The sequence below is a fragment of the Carassius carassius genome, chromosome 5, assembly GCF_963082965.1.
Source record: "Carassius carassius chromosome 5, fCarCar2.1, whole genome shotgun sequence".
Taxonomy (NCBI): Eukaryota; Metazoa; Chordata; class Actinopteri; order Cypriniformes; family Cyprinidae; genus Carassius; species Carassius carassius.
Window position 1 is genome coordinate 1569526 of NC_081759.1, and position 22145 is coordinate 1591670.

At 37.4% G+C, this 22145-nt stretch overlaps 1 protein-coding gene across 1 annotated transcript; it reads left to right on the forward strand.

Moving 5' to 3' along the window:
• Window positions 1–771: 771 nt before the first annotated feature.
• LOC132140578 (cytosolic phospholipase A2 gamma-like) lies at window positions 772–22124 on the forward strand. The gene is made up of 15 exons (XM_059549391.1): window positions 772–839; window positions 1049–1160; window positions 1617–1759; window positions 1847–2045; window positions 10942–11044; window positions 11128–11268; window positions 11739–11792; window positions 11871–11918; window positions 12262–12318; window positions 12979–13059; window positions 13734–13794; window positions 16558–16613; window positions 16691–16845; window positions 17311–17476; window positions 21800–22124. Exons 1-15 carry the CDS (start codon window positions 814–816, stop codon window positions 21952–21954), a joined length of 1557 nt encoding a protein of 518 aa, XP_059405374.1. The 5' UTR covers window positions 772–813; the 3' UTR covers window positions 21955–22124.
• Window positions 22125–22145: the final 21 nt, after the last annotated feature.

Genomic DNA, 22145 nt, shown 5'->3' on the forward strand with positions numbered 1-22145 from the left:
GATATGAAAAGCATATTAGTATGTTATGTGTAAGCCAGGTTAAAGAGATGGGTCTTTAATCTAGATTTAAACTGCAAGAGTGTGTCTGCCTCCCGAACAATGTTACTTAGATGCTTTATTGGATGTTTTAGTCACAGGGGCACCACTCAAACGAGGAAGTATTCAAACGAGCTAAGATGGAAATGAGGATAGTGCACTATTGCACTGGTTGACATCTGTCTAAGATCTAAGATAATGTAGCTTCCGAAATATGCATCTAGCAAATCTCCAATCGCTTCCTAACAAAATGGATGAACTACTTCTCCTCAACCACAAAAACAAGGATGTTCTTCTCTGGGTTAGCATTCCAGGACCGACGTTGCCTACTCCTGCTCTAACTCAGTGCGAATCAACCAAGTTTTTTCCATGATAAAGACGGTAGGCTATCAGTCGCTCAGTAGGTATTTTTAATAATTTTAAAAAGGTTTTATATTTTTTTAGATTATAAGCTTGTTCATTTTTTTGGAAAGTGCAGTGCACTTCTGAATGGCTGTGATATTTGAGTGATGGAAGAACCTAAAGCTCTGGATTTACTGACTGGAATACCAGGACTACAATATTTTGCTCAGTAATATTATATAATATGATTGTAATAAAAAAAAGAGCTGTTCTTTGTTTAAATTAATGTAAAATTGCAAAAAAAATTTAAATATGTATTTTTTTTATAAAATTTTATTTTTGCAATATTCTATCACAAGGAAAAATTTACTGACTCATGAGTGTATCAAATGGTTTCAGAAGATTTACTTTATTGTCAACTCTTTTGTTTTATAGATGAGTGCATCCAAACCTCAGGAAAGGTAATTCTGCACTGATTCCTAGAATGATGGGCTAACAACTGAGCTGCATTACTAACACAATTAACATCTTTAACAAACTGGATAATTCAAAGAATAAACTATTGAAAAGAATTGTACAATAAATTGTATTCAGTTCTAGAATACTTATTTTAAATAGGTGACGTTATAGTTAGCATTGCTTTGTTTGTTTGTCTGTTTCTCTGCTGCAGTGGTGAGGTGAGATTAGGACACTCACTGAATAAGAAGGAGGAAGAGTTTGTAGCCAAAAGGAAAAACACAGTTCTGCAATGCCTGCAGAGGTTTAATATACACTGCAGTCAGGTAAAAAATCTTGCATTACACTTCATATATCTATGTGGTTATAAGGATATGATAATTATTAATAATTCTCCTTTACAGAAGAATCACATGAATTTCACGTTTTTCACATGTGATCACGTGTTCACATATTTTGCACATGTGAAAACATGTTGTCCACTTGTCACCACATGTTGCAACATAATAAAGCACATGTGGCACAATGACTCAAGTTGTTAGGTCTAAATATAACCAAATATATATATATATATCCTAGCATTGCTAGGATGTAGTTATTCATTTTAAATTCTTCATAATATGAATAGTGTACAAGGATTACTCAATAATACCTCATGTAATTTTACTATACAATTGAGATCTTAAATAGGATTAAATAATTTTTTTGTCAAGCATAAGTTTCACTTTGTGAAAAAAAACTCTTTCATTAGTTTTATGATTTAAGTGGTGTGTGTGTTTCAGGATAAAGTGCCAAACATTGCATTACTGGGTTCTGGAGGAGGACAAAGAGCCATGGTGGCTTTGCTGGAATGCCTGGTTCAGCTTGATAAAGCAGGTCTTCTGGACTGCATCCTTTATCTGAGTGGCGTCTCTGGAGCCACCTGGTATGAACCCTGAGAAACAACAAATATATAGAGATTGAATTGAGTTTTTGAATTGATTGAATGGCAGCAGTATGTTCTTCTCTGAAGGTGCATGGCCTCCTTATACAAAGAACCAAACTGGTCCACCAAACTAGAGACCGTGAAAGACAATATCATCAAGAGACTTGGTGGACCAGGAGTCAGCTGGGACGACAAATCAGCCAAATTGAAGAAATATTACACAAAAGACTTCTTCAGCTTGACTGACCTCTGGGCAGTGCTGTTTGTCACATCATATGTGAAAGAGGTTGGTAACTATTCATAACACAACCCACCTTGACTTGTTGAGGGAAGTAGTGGTCATGTTCAGTTTTAAAGTGCATGTGGTGACCTATGGTGGATTTTATGGATAACAATAACTAATATATATATATATATATATATATATATATATATATATATATATATATATATATATTAGGGGTGTAACAGTACGCAAAAATCATGGTTCGGTATGTACCTCAGTTTTAAAGTCACTGTTCGGTTCATTTTTCGGTACAGTAAGGGAAAGAAATTCAAACATTAAACTGCAGGTTGTTTATTACTTTAAACTTTTTTTAACAATTTGTTTGTCTTTTTTTAAACACTTTAATAAAATATAATAAAAAAATATATATATATATATATAACTTTTCCAAAGTGTAAAGTGCAGCAACAACAGTTTCAGTTTTTAGACCTGCTCAGATTTCGTTATTGGGTTGGCCCGATCGGAATAAAGAGCAAAGGTCTGTTTTAATGCAGACGGGAGCTGCGTTTGAATTACAATCGTTTTTTTCCTAGATGTAGTGATGTTCACACTCGCGTGATGCCTTTTGAAAACTTTAGAACCAGCTGCAGGGTGGGATTTGCGCTGAACGCTGAGACTTCCGCCACTTAATATGTTTGTGTGGAAACACGAAAATGTACCGATGTTCTACGCACAAAATATTGCATTCGGGTACACACATGCACCGTACCGAAAGCCCTGTACCGAAAAGTTCCAGTACGAATACACGTACCGTTACACCCCTAATATATATATAAATATATATATATTGTCACGGGAGGAGCACACGACAGACACAGTGGGCGTGACGTCAGTCCTCGGAGAGGCTTTTATTAACAGAAAATAAAATAACACAGGGGATAAAAGTGGCCAAAGGGGGAGAGTGTCCAAAACAACAGGGAATCTGGTGTCCTCGTCATGCTGTGGGGTTTGTGTGGGTCGGGCAGTGTTCACGGAGGAAGGGTCCAGGTAAGGGGTGGACTCCGGCGGCCGCACGCGCTCCCCTCTTCGGTCCAGGGCGCGAGGAGCGGTGGCTTCTTCTAGTGGCCGTATCCTGCTCGTTGGCTGCGGCGCTTGCAGAGGATGGCGGACCGGCATCCTGGCCCGTCGGCTGTGTAAATGGTGCGGTTCTCATCCGGATTGCAGGTCCGGCAGCTCACGTCTCTGGTGGTGTGGGAATCCCTCAACGCACCCTTCCTGGACCCACGAGGACACCAGTGACACCTTGCACAAGGCGGGCAAGACACAAAAGGTCATTGCAAAAGAGACTGGCTGTTCACAGAGCTCTGTGTCCAAGCACATTAAAATAGAGGCAAAGGGACGGAAAAGATGTGGTAGAAAAAAAGTGTACAAGCAATTGGGGTAACCTCACACTGGAGAGGATTGTGAAACCAAACCCATTCAAAAATGTGGGGGAGATTCACAAAGAGTGGACTACAGCTGGAGTCAGTGCTTCAAGAACCACTACGCACAGACGTATGCAAGACGTGGGTTTCAGCTCTCGCAGTCTTTGTCTCAAGCCACTCTTGAACAACAGACAGCGTCAGAAGCGTCTTGCTTCAAAAAGGACTGGACTGCTGCTAAGTGGTCCAAAGTTATGTTCTCTGATGAAAGTAAATTTTGCATTTCCTTTGGATATAACGGTCCCAGAGCCTGGAGGAAGAAAGGAGAGGCACACAATCCACATTGCTTGAGGTTCAGTGTAAAGTTTCCACATTCAGTAATGGTTTGGGGTGCCATGTCATCTGCTGGTGTTTTCTGAGGTCCAAGGTCAACACAGCCGTATACCAGGAAGTTTTAGAGCACTTCATGCTTCCTGCTGCTGACCAACTTTATGGAGATGCAGATTTAATTTTCCAACAGGACTTGGCACCTGCACACAGTGCCAAAGCTTCCAGTACCTGGTTTAAGGACCATGGTATCCCTGTTCTTAATTGGCCAGCAAACTCGCCTGACCTTAACCCCATAGAAAATCTATGGGTTATTGTGAAGAGGAAGATGCAATAAGCCAGACCCAAGAATGCAGAAGAGCTGAAGGCCACTATCAGAGCAACCTGGGCTCTCATAACACCTGAACAGTGCCACAGACTGATCGACTCCATGCCACGCCGCATTGCTGCAGTCATTCAGGCAAAATGAGCCCCAACTAAGTATTGAGTGCTGTACATGCTCATACTTTTCATTTTCATACTTTTTGGTTGGCCAAGATTTCCAAAAATCCTTTCTTTGTATTTGTCTTAAGTTATATTGTAATTTTCTGAGATACTGAATTTGGGATTTTCCTTAGTTATCAGTTATAATCATCACACCTAAAAGAAATAAACATTTGAAATATATCAGTCTGTGTGTAATGAATGAATATATTATTCAAGTTTCACTTTTTGAATGGAATTAGTGTTATATTATGTCCATTATTGTATATTACATATCACACATATTTCTTAAATATGTACATATATGTGTGCCTCTCAATGAATTAGAATGTAAAGGAAAAGTTCATTTATTTCAGTTATGTGAAACTCATGTATTAAATACATAATAATGTAATAAATAAAACTGAAGTAGTCTAAGTCTTTGGTTCTTTTAATTGTGATGATTTTGGCTCACATTTAACAAAAAACCACCAATTCACGATCTCAACAAATTAGAATATGATGAAATGCCAATCAGCTAATCAACTCAAAAGACCTGTAAAGGTTTCCTGTGCCTTCAAAATGGTCTGTAACAATCATTGACATCCTTTACAAGGAGTGTAAGTCACAAAAATGAATTGCCAAAGAAGCTGGCTGTTCACAGAGTGCTGTACATTTAACATTACATTTAATCATTTAGCAGATGCTTTTATCCAAAGCGACTTACGAATGAGAACAATAGAAGCGATCAGACCAACAAGAGAACAACAGTATACAAGTGCCATGACAAGTCTCAGTTAGTCTAGCACAGAACACATAGCCAGGGTTTTTATTCTTCTTTTTTTCAAAAATAGGATAGAGAAGAAAAGGTAAGGGCTAGTATTAGTTGGTTAAGTGCAGGCGAAAAAGAAGAGTCTTTAGATGTTTTCTGAAAATGAGCAAAGACTCAGCTTTTCGAATTGAGATTGGGAGGTCATTCCACCAGCTGGGCACAGTCCAGGAAAAGGTCCGTGAGAGTGATTTTGAACCTCTTTGGGATGGCTCCACAAGGCATTGTTCCCTTGCAGAATGCAGATTTCTTGAGGCCACATAAGTTTGAGTTTAGGTATTTTGGTGCCTTGCCAGTGGTCGTTTTGTAGGCAAGCACCAGTACCTTGAATTTGATACGAGCGGCTACTGGTAGCCAGTGTATCCTGATGAGGAGAGGAGTAATGTAAGCTTTTTTGGCTCATTGAAGACAACCCTCACTGCTGCATTCTGGATCAATTGCAGAGGCTTGATAGTACATGCAGGAAGGCTCGCCAAGAGAGCATTACAATACTCCAGTCTGGAGAGAACAAGAGCTTGGACCAGAAGTTGGGTAGCTTGCTCTGACAAGAAGGGTCTAATCTTCCTAATGTTGAATAAAGCAAATCTGCAGGACCTGCAGTGAAGCTTAACTGATGATCGATCACAATTCCTAGGTTTCTGGCTAGGGTAACCATATGAGCCATTTTCCCAGGATGCGTCCTTGCTAGGATTTTTATATTGCCTAAAATATCCAGATTTTGGCTGTTTGTGCTGTGCAGACCGATGTCAATGTCAATGTCACCTTTATTTATATAGCGCTTTAAACAAAATACATTGCGTCAAAGCAACTGAACAACATTCATTAGGAAAACAGTGTCAATAATGCAAAAATGATAGTTAAAGGGCAGTTCATCATTGGATTCAGTTATGTCATCTCTGTTCAGTTAAATAGTGTCTGTGCATTTATTTGCAATCAAGTCAACGATATCGCTGTAGATGAAGTGTCCCCAACTAAGCAAGCCAGAGGCGACAGCCGCAAGGAACCGAAACTCCATCGGTGACAGAATGGAGAAAAAAACCTTGGGAGAAACCAGGCTCAGTTGGGGGGCCAATTCTCCTCTGACCAGACGAAACCAGTAGTTCAATTCCAGGCTGCAGCAAAGTCAGATTGTGCAGAAGAATCATCTGTTTCCTGTGGTCTTGTCCAGGTGCTCCTCTGAGACAAGGTCTTTACAGGGGATCTGTATCTGGGGCTCTAGTTGTCCTGGTCTCCGCTGTCTTTCAGGGATGTAGAGGTCCTTTCTAGGTGCTGATCCACCATCTGGTCTGGATACGTACTGGATCCGGGTGACTGCAGTGACCCTCTGATCTGGACACAGACTGGATCTGGTGGCCACGGTGACCTCGGAACAAGAGAGAAACAGACAAATATTAGCGTAGATGCCATTCTTCTAATGATGTAGCAAGTACATAGGGTGTTATGGGAAGTGTTTCCGGTTCCGGTTTACCTAATTAATGCAGCCTAAAAATCCTTTAACGGATTTGGATAATAAAAGCATATTAGTATGTTATGTGTATGCCAGGTTAAAGAGATGGGTCTTTAATCTAGATTTAAACTGCAAGAGTGTGTCTGCCTCCCGAACAATGTTAGGTAGGTTATTCCAGAGTTTGGGCGCCAAAAAGGAAAAGGATCTGCCGCCTGCAGTTGATTTTGATATTCTAGGTATTATCAAATTGCCTGAGTTTTGAGAACGTAGCGGACGTAGAGGATTATAATGTAAAAGGAGCTCATTCAAATGCTGCATTTTGGACTAGCTGTAGTTTGTTTACTAAGCGTGCAGAACAACCACCCAATAAAGCATTACAATAATCTAACCTTGAGGTCATAAATGCATGGACTAACATTTCTGCATTTGACATTGAGAGCATAGGCCGTAATTTAGATATATTTTTGAGATGGAAAAATGCAGTTTTACAAATGCTAGAACCGTGGCTTTCTAAGGAAAGATTGCGATCATGCGATTCCATGTGACAGTATTAAATCTAGAGTATGATTTCGACAATGAGTAGGTCCTGAAACGTGTTGTCTAACACCAATAGAGTTCAGAATGTCTATAAATGCTGATCCCAATGCATCGTTTTCATTATCAACATGGATATAAAAATCACCAACTATTAAAACTTTATCTGAAGCCAGAACTAACTCGGATGTAAAATCACCAAACTCTTTAATAAAGTTTGTATGGTGCCCTGGTGGCCTGTATACAGTAGCCAGTACAAACATAACAGGGGATTTATCATTAACATTTGTTTCTTTGGATAATGTTATATGAAGTACCATTACTTCAAACGAGTTATACTTGTAGCCTGCCCTCTGAGAAATCCTGAAAACGTTGTTATAAATTGAAGCAACACCTCCACCTTTGCCTTTTAGATGTGGCTCATGTTTATAACAGTAATCTTGGGGGGTGGACTCATTTAAAATAAGTTTTAGCCAGGTTTCTGTCAAACAGAGTACATCTATATTATGATCAGTGATCATATTATTTACAAAAAGTGTTTTCGTAGAAAGGGATCTGATATTCAATAAGCCAAGCTTTATCATTTGTTTATCCATATTGCTTCTGTTTTTTATTTGTTGAACCTCAATTAAATTGTTAATCTTAACTTGGTTTGGACGTTTTTTGTTTTTTCTAGTTCGGGGAACAGACACAGTCTCTATAGTGTGATATCTAGGTGAAAGAGTCTCTATGTGCTGAGAATTAACTGACCTCTGTGACGGGAGGCAGCTAGCAGACGGTCGGTTTAGCCAGTCTGTCTGCTTCCTGACCTGGGCCCCAGTTAGTAAAGTATAAACACTAAGACTATTTGCCATATTTCTAGAGAGAAGAGTGGCGCCACCCCAGGAGGGATGAAGACCATCTCTTTTAAACAGGTCAGGTCTGCCCCAAAAGCTCGTCCAATTGTCTATGAAACCTATGTTATTCTGTGGGCACCACTTAGACATCCAGCCATTGAGTGATGACAATCTGCTATGCATCTCATCACCACGGTAAGCAGGGAGGGGACCAGAGCATATTATAGTGTCTGACATCGTGCTTGCAAGTTCACACACCTCTTTAATGTTATTTTTAGTGATCTCCGACTGGCGAAGTCGAACATCATTAGCGCCGGCATGAATAACAATCTTACTGTATTTACGTTTAGCATTAGCCAGCACTAAATTTGCCAAGATGTCAGGCGCTCTGGCTCCCGGTAAACATTTGACTATGGTGGCTGGTGTCTCTATATTCACGTTCCGTACAATAGAATCACCAATAACTAGAGCACTTTCATCAGGTTTCTCAGTGGGTGCATCACTGAGTGGGGAGAACCTGTTTAATGTTTTGATCGGAACAGAAGAGCGGTGTTTTGACCCACGACTACGCTGCCTCACCGTCACCCAGTTGCCCTGCTGCAGGGGCTCTGTTGCCAGAACCGAACAATGTACAGGAATCCCTGAGAAAAGAAAACAGCGATAGGTTCGAATGAAAACGCTAATGACAAGCTAACGAGTGCTAACGCTTTGCAGGTGTACTGCACTCACGGATATAAAATAAAAGTGAACGATCAAAGTTAATCTGATAAGATTGATCGATAATATCAGAAATATGGTGTGAATTAAGTTATATTTTACCACTTTAAAAAACAGAGAGTGATATTAAGATAAAGATTCTAGAGAAAAAAAATAAAATAAAAACAGCTACACGGAGCTACAATTTGCTACAGAAGGCCAACAGGAAGTAGAGAAAACACTGTCCAACAGCCGATCATTGTATGACATTCATAAGAGCTATAGAGAGCAGAGCAGATGGCTCCTTATGCATTCAAATCACTCTCTTGGTACTTTGGTGTCATACAATGATCGGTGCACAGCGACACTTCAAGTTGAATGAACAAACAAACACCTAACATGTATGTGTATTTGCATTGCTTTGATTGTTCTCTGTAGATCTCACCTTCTCACATGCCACGATTGGTTGATTATGTAACATACCTGCATGTTTTTGGTCAAACTACTTTGGATGTTTTAGGCAATATAGAAATCCTGGCAAGGATGCGTCCTGGGAAAATGGCTCATATGGTCACCCTATTTCTGGCTGTCCTGGAAGGAGTTATGGTTGACAAACCCAGATGTATAGAGAAGTTGTGATGAAACAATGGTTTAGCTGGAACCACCAGCAGTTCTGTCTTAGTAAGGTTAAGCTGAATCTAATGGCCATTCATCCAGCTAGAAATGTCACTAAGACAGGCTGCAATGCAAGCAGCTACCATCAGATCATCTGGTTGGAATGAGAAGTAGAGATCCAAGTATCCAAGCATGTTAACAGAAAGTTGAGTGGAACGAAAAAGTGTGGAAGAAAAAGATGCACAACCAACCGAGAGAACCGCAGCCTTATGAGGATTGTCAAGCAAACTTGATTCAAGAATTTTAGAGAACTTTACAAGGAATAGACTGAGGCTAGGGTCAAGGCATCAAGAGCCACCACACACAGATGTGTCAAGGAATTTATCTACAGTTGTCGTATTGCTCTTGTTAAGCCACTCCTGTACAACAGACTACATCAGAGGCATCTTACCTGGGCTAAGGAGAAGAAGAACTGGACTTTTGTCCAGTGGTCCAAACTCCTCTTTTCAGATGAGAGCAAGCTTTGTATTTCATTTGGAAACCAAGGTCCTAGAGTCTGGAGGAAGGGTGGAGAAGCTCATAGCCAGAGTTGCTTGAAGTCCAGTGTTAAGTTTCCACAGTCTGTGATGATTTGGGGTCAATGTCATCTGCTGGTGTTGGTCCATTGTGTTTTTTGAAAACCAAAGTCACTGCACCCATTTACCAAGAAATTTTGGAGCACTTCATGCTTTCTTCTGCTGACCAGCTTTTTGAAGATGCTGATTTCATTTTCCAGCAAGATTTGGCACCTGCCCACACTGCCAAACTCACCAAAAGTTGGTTTAATGACCATTGTGTTGGTGTGCTTGACTGGCCAGCAAACTCACCAGACCTGAACCCCAGAGAGAATCTATGGGCTATTGTCAAGAGGAAAATGAGAAACAAGAGACCAAACAATGCAGATGAACTGAAGGCCACTGTCAAAGAAACCTGGGCTTCCAGACCACCTCAGCAGTGCCACAAACTGATCACCTCCATGCCACGCCAAATTGAGGCAGTCATTAAAGCAAAAAGAGCCAAAAAAGGGCCAACAGGTCACTAAAATTGTTAAATGTGAGCCAAAACATCACAATTTAAAGAACCAAAGACTTAAACTACTTCAATCGGTGTGCATTGAATTTATTTAATACATGAGCTTCACAATTTGAGCTGAATTTCAGAAATAAATGAACTTTTCCACAATATGCTAATTTATTAAGAAGCACCTGTACATATACACAGTACACACACATGTAGCCTGATAAGTAAATACAAACATTTATTCTGGATGTGATTAATCATGATCAATAGATTTGGCAGCCCAGCCCAGTTATTATGCTGATAATATTAATTGCAATGAAAAGTTTTACATTTTTAAGATTTTTACAATTCTAACAGTAACATGCAAAAATATTTGTAAAATGTTGAGAAATTGTTAAAGACTTTTTGAAAATGTTAAATTATAACAAGAAGTCAGAGCAATCACAGCTTTTATTTATTCACTGCTTTGATAACATTAGAGACAATGTTTAAAGTAGGCCATCATTCATGAGAACGAATATAATGAAAGCTCCTCGCAGAAAAGTGCAACTTCTCTTAATGAAGTGCCTGGTGGAACCTTCTGCAGAACCTCAAATATAGTGTTGTAAACAGCTTGTTTTTAAAACTTTACTCAGGACGTTGAGCAAATGTCATCAATCAAACTTTTTTGTGATTGCCCTGGCAGTCTCTTCTAGGACATAACACTACAATAAAAATATGTTCTCATCAGATCGATGAACAAACACTCACAGATCAGCGGGACCAGCACAATGAAGACCCGTATCCCATTTACGCAGTGATCGACAAGCAATGCAAAAGGCGTGAAGAAGGAGGTCTGTGTTTTTGTCTGAAACAGACAGATTTTTTGTGTGTTTCTGTCAGCTGTTGTATGGAGGTGTTTCCTGTCTGTCTGCAGACCCCTGGTTTGAGATCAGTCCACATGAAGCAGGTTATTCCCTCACTGGAGCCTTTGTGGACACCTGTGACTTTGGCAGCCAGTTTGACAACGGCTTAAAGAAAAAACACCAGGATGAAATGGACATGCTGTACCTGCAAGGTAAAAAACTCTGTTACAGGACTGCTGTAACATGCAGAGAGAGAAATGTAACCTAGGATGATTGGAAATTTTTCAACTTAAAACTTTATTTTGCATTGACGTTGCATTTATTTATATAGCACAAATAAACACAGCAGGAGCTGACCACTGCGCTTTACAGACTATAAGACTAAGATATTTGATATAGCAAGAGAGAGAAAGTAGGAACACATAATGAAATAAAAACATAATTAAGATTTGTTAAATGACTAGGGAAGAAGATACAAGTTTAACTTAGATTTAAACTCATCTACAGAGGACAGGGGTCTTAGAGATAAGGGGAGGCTATTACAGAGCACTGACAATCAGTACAATCATACTTGCAGACTCCTGAAACATCTCTGCCATGAGCTCTGTTCAGGAAGCTGAGGGACAACATTTGTTTCATTCATTTGAAAAGTTGTGTTTGTTTCATCTTGTGTTTTCTGCAGCTATGTGCAGCAGTGCTTTAGCTGATGGAGAAGCGACCTGGAAATGGATAAAGGGTACAACTTAAATTATAAAACTTGAAGATTCAATTCTGCTTAAAAGTGATTTCGTTTTCATTTGATTTTGTTTTTCAGCTATTTCAGTGCCTGAAATAAAATCAGTATTCGACAAAATGGACCACGGTATAGAATTTTATTATGTTTATTTATCGATTAGTTCTATGTATTGAAGTATTTGTTGATCTATCATTTGTGGCCAAGCAAATGTTCAAGCTACAAGCTGAAAATTTTATTCAGACTCCTTCAACATTTCTCATATTATCTCAGTTTATTTGCTATAGTTTAAAAAATGTTATTAAAATTTGTGTCCCTGGGGCACAAAAGCATTCTTAAGTCACTAGGGTATATTTGTAGCAATAGCCAACAATACATCGTATAGGTCAAAATTATAATTTTTCTTATGCCACAATTGTTTTGTATAATTGCTTCTGTTTGTGGGGAAACACCTGCTATTCGCTGTAAAAAGGAAAGGATCACACTGGAGAAAACACCTCGAAAACCACTCAGGAGTCTGTCGGTGAAGGTCAGTGAGGAAGTTACCAGGTTTCTTGACAAACTCTTTCAAAAGAAATGAACAACTGGAATTATTTCATATAATACGCAGCATGTTTGATGAAGGAGGTTAATCCACAAAGTATTTTAATATATTCTCAAGATACTGGAAATCATAGGAATACATTTTAAACTCTAATTTATTTCTGTGACGTGCAGCTGAATTTTCAGCATCATTCCTCCAGTCTTCAGTGTCACATGATCTTCAGAAATCACTCTAATATACTGATTTGCTGCTCAAGAAGCTGTTTTGTAACGTTATACAATATACCATTCAAAAGCTTGAAATGGTTTTTGAGCAGCAAATCAGAATATTAGAATGATTTCTGAGGGATCATGTGACTGGAGTAATGATGCTAAAGATTCCGCATTGAAATCACAGGAATAAATTAAATATTAAGATATATTAAAATGGAAAAGTTACTTTAATGTTTCAAAATTTAACAGTTTTTACTGTACTTTGGCTCAAATAAATTTAAGCTTGGTGAGCAGAAGAGATTTCTTTAAAAAAACATGAAAAATCTTACTGTTCAAAAACCTTTGATTGGTGGTGTGTGTGTATATATAATCAAGACATTTTGCAGTGTGCTTATGTTTTTTAAATGTGTTTCCCTGTCCCTGTTGTCTATAGACGAATGTTACCAGGAGCTCTTGAACCCTGTGAACGCTGACCCTTCTGCCATTGTGCAGTCCTCCAAAACAAAGCTGACCGGTAAACTTTTCCTAAAGTGTACTACAATTTATGCAGAGTATATTTAGGGCTAGTTGTCACACTTACTGCAGTGAATATGCATGTTTGTTCATCACTGTAAGGGTAGATAACGTTTGAACTGATGCAATGAAAACAAGGCTCTGATGGAAATATGTCTGGAGTTTTTGTTTTTAAAGAAATAAATATTTTTTACTATTTTATGTTCACAAGGGTAAACAATAGCACAACTCATTGTACATTATGGCTGTCTCTCACAGACTTGTTTTCACATCAAATTAACATCAAATCAAATTAAATTGTTGTCTGTGGGGAACATGGTCACAGAGGGGACATTATAAAACACTTAACGTGAAAATTGCTTAATGCATTAAGACTGTAATAGGAATCTGTAATAACGTCTATCGGCCCCACCCTACTGTCTAAAGAAAAACATATTTTACATCATATCTGTATTTAACATTTGTCATTTGTAAGTCTCTTTGAAAAGTATCTGCTAAATAATGTGAATTTATATGTTAATGTAATATAGTCTATTTAAAAGTAAAACTGTAAAAATGGATAGGATAATGTGCCATAATATGTCTAATTGTTTTGGGCTAATTGTAAATTATGCTTGTAGATGCATGAACTAGAATACGAACAAATGACTAAAATATTTTTACCTCTTTTTGCAGACTTTTTTGGAGGCCAAAAGCAGTTTGGTCAAACTGCTGATAAGCACAAAAAAATTGCCAGGTCAGGTCACCTCTATTTATGTAGCACTTTATACAATACAGATTATGTAAAAGCAGCTTTACAGTGTCAAACAAAAAAAAGGTGTGTAAATGTTGCAAACAAAATTTAATTCTGCTATAATAATAATAATAATAATAATAATAATATTTATTTAGCACCTTCCCAGTGCTCAAGGATGCTTTACGTTAAAGTTACAAATAGAGAAAAGAATATTGGTTTATTAAACAAGAATGACAAACATTAGCACAAGTGGAAAAATAAAAAAAACAGAATGAAACACAATAAGGAAGCACAACAAACATTAAGAATGATAATATTCAGAAAACAAAGAAGTGTAGGACATAACTTACAAGTGATAACAGACGAGAACAGATTCATTTTGTTAAGTGATTTAAATACAAAAACATTATTGAAAGCAAAGAGTTCGGGGGAGAGATCCCATAGTTTGGGTGCAGCAACACTGTATGAGCTTGAAAGGATAGAGATTAATAAAAAATTACAATTCTTTTAACATTGTTGTCTGTATAAATAGATCAAGATGATCTAATTGGAGTACTAGCTATCTCTTAAGAAAAGTCATTAGGGATGCTGCTAGTGCTTGACAGGGTTCCAACAATATTGGTTTTAACCATGCTTAGTTTTTAAATATTAGAAGTTATGCAATCTTGTATTTCATGTACGCAAGCAGAAATTGTGTCAATTTGAGTGGATAGAGTGGGCCCACAGATAGAGTAGAATGTCATCAGCATGTAAATGGTGATTAAAGCCATGTCTGCACAAGATTTTTTCTCAGGGGGAGTATGTAAATAATGAATAATAATGGGCCAAGGACAGATCCCTGGGGGACACCTTGCTTCAAATGGACAGTAGGGAATCAAAAATCCTACACTGAGATGTAGAACTGTCTGTCAAAGAAGAAAACCAGGAAAGAACAGCACCAGAAACACCCACATAAGAGAAATAAGTAAATAAAGGGAAACAGTATCAAAGGCAGAGCTAAGAACAAGAAGCACAAGTATAGAGAGAACCAGAGTCACCAGAGAGTAGTTAATCATTCAGTACCTTTACAGGTACAGATCAAATAGAAAGGGATCAAAGAGATTATTTTCAACTAGATAAGAGTGAACCTCGGAGGCAACAGTACTTTCCAATAATTAAGCAATGAATGGTATATTTGAAATAGGACGGTAATTTGATTGGACGGTAGATGATTAGGTTTTTTTTTTTTAAACTGGGGTGAATGCAGCAGTTTTAAGTGGCACAGGGAATGATGCCGAGGTAAGAGATAAATTGATGAAATGAAAAATAGAGTGATACAGTTTTAGAAGAGGAGTAGGTACAGGATCAAGATGACAGGTTGACGAATTAGCTTGCAAAATTAACTCAGAAACAGAAGATGGACTGGTCAGAGAAAAGTGCCCAGAGAGATTGGGCCTAAAGCTAATTTTTTTGTCTTGTTAGAGAAACACTGGTGGAGGGCATCTGTCTTTTCCAGTATACAAACCCGATTCCAAAAAAGTTGGGACACTGTACAAATTGTGTGTAAAAAAGGAATGGAATAATTTACAAATCTCATAAACTTATATTTTATTCACAACAAAATATAGATTATATATCAAATGTTGAAAGTGAGACATTTTGAAATGTCATGCCAAATATTGGCTCATTTTGGATTTCATGAGAGCTACACATTTCAAAAAAGTTGGGACAGGTAGCAATAAGAGGCCGGAACAGTTCAATGTACATATAAGGAACAGCTGGAGGACTAATTTGCAACTTATTAGGTCAATTGACACACAGTGGTAAACATGGCCTTGTCCCAACTTTTTTGAGATGTGTTGATGCCATGAAATTTAAAATCAACGTATTTTTCCCTTAAAATGATATATTTTCTCAGTTTAAACATTTGATATGTCATCTATGTTGTATTCTGAATAAAATATTGAAATTTGAAACTTCCACATCATTGCATTCTGTTTTTATTCACAATTTGTACAGTGTCCCAACTGTTTTGGAATTGGGTTTGTACATATACTTCATGAAGTTGGAGGTTTGGTAAGCTTATTTATTGTGTAAAATAATGCTTTTGGCCTTTTTTATGATTTGTTGATTGTAGCTAAGACAAAACTCGATCGAGCCAAGTTCAGAGCAGATTTGTATTTATTAAGATGTTCAAGGAACGCTAAATAATGAATGGTAAGGCCAATTTTGAAAAATGATAAAACAAAAAATTATGTATTATCAACAGTTTTAAGACTGCGGGATATGACAGTCTTAGGATGTTTCGTATACACAGGCAAGCTTAAGCTAATGTCAAGAATTATATGTTCAGAGATACCAGTGTCAGAAGAAGAGAGATGGAGGAGATATCAACCCTTGATATACAAATCAGATCAGATCAAGAATATGGCCATGCTTATGAGTAGAAAAATGAGCTTTAAGTCTGACAATAATTGGTTAGATTTAGAGCAAAAAGCATTAACATTAATATTAAAGTTTTTCCTATACTACACAATAAATTTTAGCAGCTGCAACTGAGATTACAACTTTACACACATATTCCATAAAAATTCAAAATACTGTTTATTTCCTAAGCACTAATCTGAAGGTCCTGTAATGAAACCTTTTTAATCTGCAAAGAACCATGTAGTTATGAACCCTATACAGCCAGGAGTTATTGATAAGACCCTAAGAACCATTTACTGAACTGAAGAACTGAAGAGTTTTAGAAAACTGGTGTATTTGTTTCATTGATCTTTGTAGATGCATTACTCAGAGGATCTGGGGCAAGAATTATAACTTCCTCCACAACATGACAGGTGAGAACAGACCCGTTTGGTAACTGGAAATTCATTATCAATAATAAATCAACTCACTTCAAGCTATGGTTGTGTAGATGAATCAGTGCCAGCTGCTCTTTTGCAAAAAGAGACGAGAGATCTTATAGACGCCGGACTGTTGATCAACTCACCCTACTTGTCAATGCTGAGAAAAGAACGAAACATTGATCTCTTCATTGCTCTGGATTTCAGCGATGGAGATCCTTTCACGGTATATGCTTATTTAATTAAATAATGCACTCATTGTCTCAAAAAAGTTAATTGAAAAGAATGCATCCCCTAGAAATGTCACATTTTACTCTCCCTCATGTTGTTCTGATCCCGTACCTAAACTCTTCTTTCTGTTTATTTTTTAATAATGATGACATTCATAGTTGCCACCATAACCTATAAAATATCCAGAACTTTAAAAACACTGACAGATCATTACAAATGTTGTGTATCATCTGACCAGATAAAAACAAAAAATAAAAACAATTCAACAGATTTTATTTTGAGTTCTGTAATAACTGGATAGAGCCTCCATCCATCAGGTTTCCCATTCATCTCAGTGGTGGTTTCTTGCCTGGTGCATGATGAAATATACACAGAGATTTAAGTGAATACCATCAGTTTCAACAAAAATGTCTGTCTAAGCCTTTTAATTAAGTGCTACTGCTTTATTTTTCCACTGCAGACAGTGAGAGAAGCTGCTAAAACATGCAAGAAACTAAACATCCCTTTCCCTGAAGTCAACATTCCCAGTGATGAAGGAAAGAAACCAAAGGACTTCTATGTGTTCAAAGGCCAAAACGTTCCAACCGTGATTCACATGCCTCTGTTTAATGTGGTCAACTGTGGAGGCAAGTTAACATCTTCCAGTCATCCTGAATAATGCAGAAATGCTGAATAATGCTGCAGATTTCCAGACTTCTCTGTAGATTCTTCAGATCATTTTTAATGTCTGATAAGCTGTTAACATTCATGTTACATTCTGACTAGGTATGGTAATGAGAAGAAGCCTAAAATGCCTTATAACCTGCAGATATTCACCGCTGATACATCATTTTTGATATTGTAGTAATGGTTTGATTTGACATTAAATTAACGCTTGCTCCCTTTACCTATTGATTTCTTGAGTGAAGGAGGTGCATGCTCTTTCAGTAAAGTTCAAATTAGACTCGCTTATCGGGAAGAAGTTTTGTGTAATAGAAATATGTGGCTTAAATTCATGTTGAGGTGTGTTGAACAATTACTAAACAATTTGAATATGAGATAATATTCTAATTAGCATATCTGCATGATAGATAAGTGATTACAAGTCCAATTATATATTAAAGCAATTGGTTACAAGCATATTTATGGGAAAAATATGTACAATTTCCCTTAAGTACAGGTACATGTAAAAAAAAAAAAAAAAAAAAAAAAAAAAAGAATATCATGGAAAAGTTCTTTATTTTTTTGTAATTGAATTTAAAAAAGCAAACCTTTTATATTCTAGATTCATTGCACATGCACAAACTGAAATATGTAAAGAGTTTTTTGTTTGAGTTCTGATGGTTACGACTTACAGCTTCAGTATCTCAAAAAATTAGAATATTTTCTCAAAGATCAGTCAAAAAAAGATTTACAAAACAGAAATGTTCAAGATCTCAAAAGTAGGTTTAATTATGCGCTCAATACTTGGTTGGGGCTCCTTTTGCAATTACTGTCTGTGGCACTGCAGGTTGTTTTGATGGGGCCTTCAGCTCCTCTGTATTGTTTTTCAGATGTTACTTATCTTCCTCTCCACAATAACCCATAGATTCTCTTTGAGGTTCAGGTCAGGTGATTTGGCTGGCCAATCAAACACAATAATATCATGGTCAGCAAATCACTTGGAAGTGGTTTTGGCACTGTGGGTAGGTTGTGAGGGTTTTGCACTTTGTTTTATGTTTTGTTTCTTGTGTCTAGTGTCAGCACATGGCTTTGTTAATTGTTTCTCGACCATGTGCTCCTTTAACCCCTCCTCCTTGTTTCCTTTCGACCACACCCTCTTGTTAGCCTGGTTAGTCTTATTGTGCTCACCTGTCCCTCATGTATTTTCCTCCTTATTTATAGTGCCCCTTACACTTTTGTGTCTGCTGGTTCATGGTCATTCTCACCCCCTCTGTCTCTGTATGTGGCTGAATATGTGTCTGTGTCTCCTTGGTCTTGTGCCCTTGTCTATTCCTTGTAGTTCTGTGTTATTGTCTTGCTCCTTATTTTAGTAATTTGTTTGTTCTTGCTGTTGGCTTTTATTTGTAATATTTATTTGGTTTTTCTAGTCTTGATTATTGGTTTTGTTTGATTATTCTCTAAGTTGGTTAAACTGGTAATTTCTTATCTTGTTACTTAACCTTTTATTAGTTCATTGGCTTATATCTTTCCTTGTCTTGAGTTTAATTGGTTTTTGTGGAGCTGTGTCCTGTCTAGTCTTGTGTTCGAGTTTCTGCCCTGTCCCTGTGTGTCCTGCCCCGGTTCTAGCTGCCTGGCACTTGGTCGGTTTCAGAGTCAGTGGTCAACAAGTGTCTGAGCTCTGCTCTATTGTGCCTTGTGTGGTCTTCTCCATCAGCCTGGTTTTGCTGCCCCCTCTGTTGCCAAGTATTCTGCCAGTTTTTTCCTTAAGCTTTCCCAGTGACCTCCCCTAGCTGTTCCTGTTTACTGTTTTCCTGTTGTGGTATCTATTGTTCACTTCACTACCCTCTTGTATCAGTCTGTTTTGTCAATAAAACCTTATTACCTCACACTGAAATTGGGTCCTCCCTCCTAGATCCCTGACATAGGTGCTAAATTCCTGGTGCAAAATTAAATCAGCATCTCCATTAAGCTTGTCAGCAGATGGAACCATAAAGTGCTACAAAATCTTCTGGTAGATGGCTGCATTGACTTTGGACTTGATAAAACAATGAACCAACACCAGCAGACGTCACGGCACTCAAATCATCACTGACTTCAGAAACTTCACACTGGACTTTGGATTCTGTGCCTCTCCACCCTTCCTCCAGACCTTGAATTCCAAATGAAATGCAAAATTTACTTTCATCTGAAAAGAGGACTGTGAACCACTGAGCAACAGTCCAGTTCTTTTTCTCCTTATCCCAGGTGAAATGCTTCTGATGTTTTTTTTTTTGGTTCAGGAGTGGCTTGGCTTTAGGAATGTGACAGCTGTAGCCTTTTTCTTGAAGATGTCTGAGCGTGATGATGCTTGATGCGGTGACTCCAGCTTCAGTCCTCTCCCAAGTTCTTGAATCTGCTTTTCCTGACAATCTTCCCAAGGCTGAAGTCATCCCTGTTGCTTGTGCACCTTTTCCTACCACACTTTTTCCTTCCAGTCAACTTTCTATAAATATATTTTGATACAGCACTCTGTGAACAGCTAGTCCTTTCAGCAATGACCATCTGTGGCTTACCCTGAGGATGTTGATGATTGTCTTCTGGACAACAGTCAAGTCAGAAGTCTTTCCCATAATTGTGGTTGCATGTTCTGAACTAGCCCAGGAGGTACCCAGTATTTATACTCATAATTCATAAAACTAATCAAGCTCAAAATGGAATATTCAAAATTTTTGAGATACTGAATTTTTTATTTTCCTAAGCTGTAAATCTTAAAAAAAAAACAGAATTAAAACAAAAACTCTTGAAATATTTCTGTTTGTGTGCAAATGAATCTAGAATATACAAATGTTTACTTTTTTTAATTAAATTTAAAAAAATAAAGAACGTTTTTTTAAGTAGTCAAGGATGAATTTTGTTTGAGCAAAATGGTATACACTGTGCTGCCAACAACATTACAATGAGTTAAGCCTAGCCAAGTCTCTTCTACCATCTTCTGAACTGCTGAACATTGTGAATTTAGTTTTGTTGGGTGTAGTATAATGCCACCTTTATACTCTAAAACATCTATAGAGGATGCATTACATATGTATTACCTTATTAAAATTTAAATGAGTGACCATTTTAGAGGTTTCACACACAGGCCTCTGTTTGGGCTAATACAGGGTTGTTTATGATCAAAGTTATACAACTCCAATTTAAGTTACTTTTGGGTGCAATAACTTTTACATTGAATGTAAAGACTGTGTTTTAGCAAAAAAAAAACAGGTACTGAGTAGGAGTTACATGACATAGGCTAAATTGTTTACATCTCTGGTTCACCCCAAACAATGATAAAGCCTTACAGTATTCTAACAAAATCATGTATTTCATAAGTATGTAATCATGTCAGTGCAATTTAGACAAGTCCAATGGATTCATAGACCCAGAAAACATGGGGTTAGACACCAAGACTACTTGAATAAGTCAAATAATGAAGGAGTTAGGATATTTTAAGGGCTCTCTGCCCATCTTGAAAATTACACCTTTCTAGTGGTCAAACTTTGGTAAACTTTTAGTATGTTATTAAGGACACCTAATACTACAAAAAGCAGCTGAGAAACCTTTTGTTAGAATTTTTTTAGGGTTAGGTGTTTTATTTTCATATATGCAGCCGCCTACCATGTAAATGAGAGATGAAGGCCATAAAACTAATGTTGTCCACAAGAGTGAGACACAGGACAACAAATTATTTTAGATAGCATAGTTTCAAATCTGTGTAAATGGATCAATAGATTAACTATTCATAGCATTCATTATAGTTAAGACTAAAACGTCCTACAACAAATAATTTCCCTAAGAAATCTGTGATCTCCGAAATATCGTAATTTTTATATATCCGAAATTCGGAAAGCATTTGTCAAGTTGTCAGACATGCTTGAGGTGCAGTTAAATGAAGAGACAATATTATTTGTCTGTTGTGATATGTTGCATAAAATAATACTTCTATACAAAGACACTTAAATACTCATTATGTTTGAAAAGAGACATGGCCAACATAATTGTATCCTCTGCACAAGGCATTTGTGCTTGGACCCTGATGATTGCAGCTTTATTTTTCAGTTTGTGCTGATCTTGGTAGATTGTTTTATGGAAATGATCTGGTTGAAATATTCCACTTCCATATTGACACTCTTATGGGATTGCACTCTCACACTAATTATCCATATTATTTATTTACTGATTTATTCGTTATGTTTTTCTTTCTTTTTAGAAATTCTGAGTTTTACGTTTTGTATATATTACTCTACCACTTATTACTAAAATAATCTTGTATAACTGTGTATTATCAGATAAGCCTGGTGATTGGAGAAAGAAATATGGCATCTTAAAAGGTCCTTACAGCCCTGAGATGATCACTGAAGTTATGGGGGTCGCTGGAACAAACATTTCAAACAACATAGAGAAACTGCTGGAGCAGATTCTTGCAGTCGCTGAGGCTAAATGATTCCAGGCACGAATATGGACTATATTACAAGAAATTAAAATTGAGGTTTTCTAAATGCATTTTTGATCTTATTGTAAATTATTCATGTTTTTTTTCTCTTCTTCTATACTCAGATTCTCTCTGGTGATGCGGGATGTGTGGCATTATAGTCCTGTTTGGACTATATTTCTGTTTATTAGCCCATGCTAAAA

What these genes read in the sequence shown, in the direction of transcription:
- LOC132140578 (XM_059549391.1), top strand. Translation starts at nt 814, where the DNA reads ATGAGTGCATCCAAACCTCAGGAAAG. An exon ending in GCATCCAAACCTCAGGAAAG is followed by an intron (nt 840 to 1,048) that starts GTAATTCTGCAC and finishes TCTCTGCTGCAG; the next exon opens with TGGTGAGGTGAGATTAGGAC. An exon ending in AAGCACAAAAAAATTGCCAG is followed by an intron (nt 13,795 to 16,557) that starts GTCAGGTCACCT and finishes TGATCTTTGTAG; the next exon opens with ATGCATTACTCAGAGGATCT.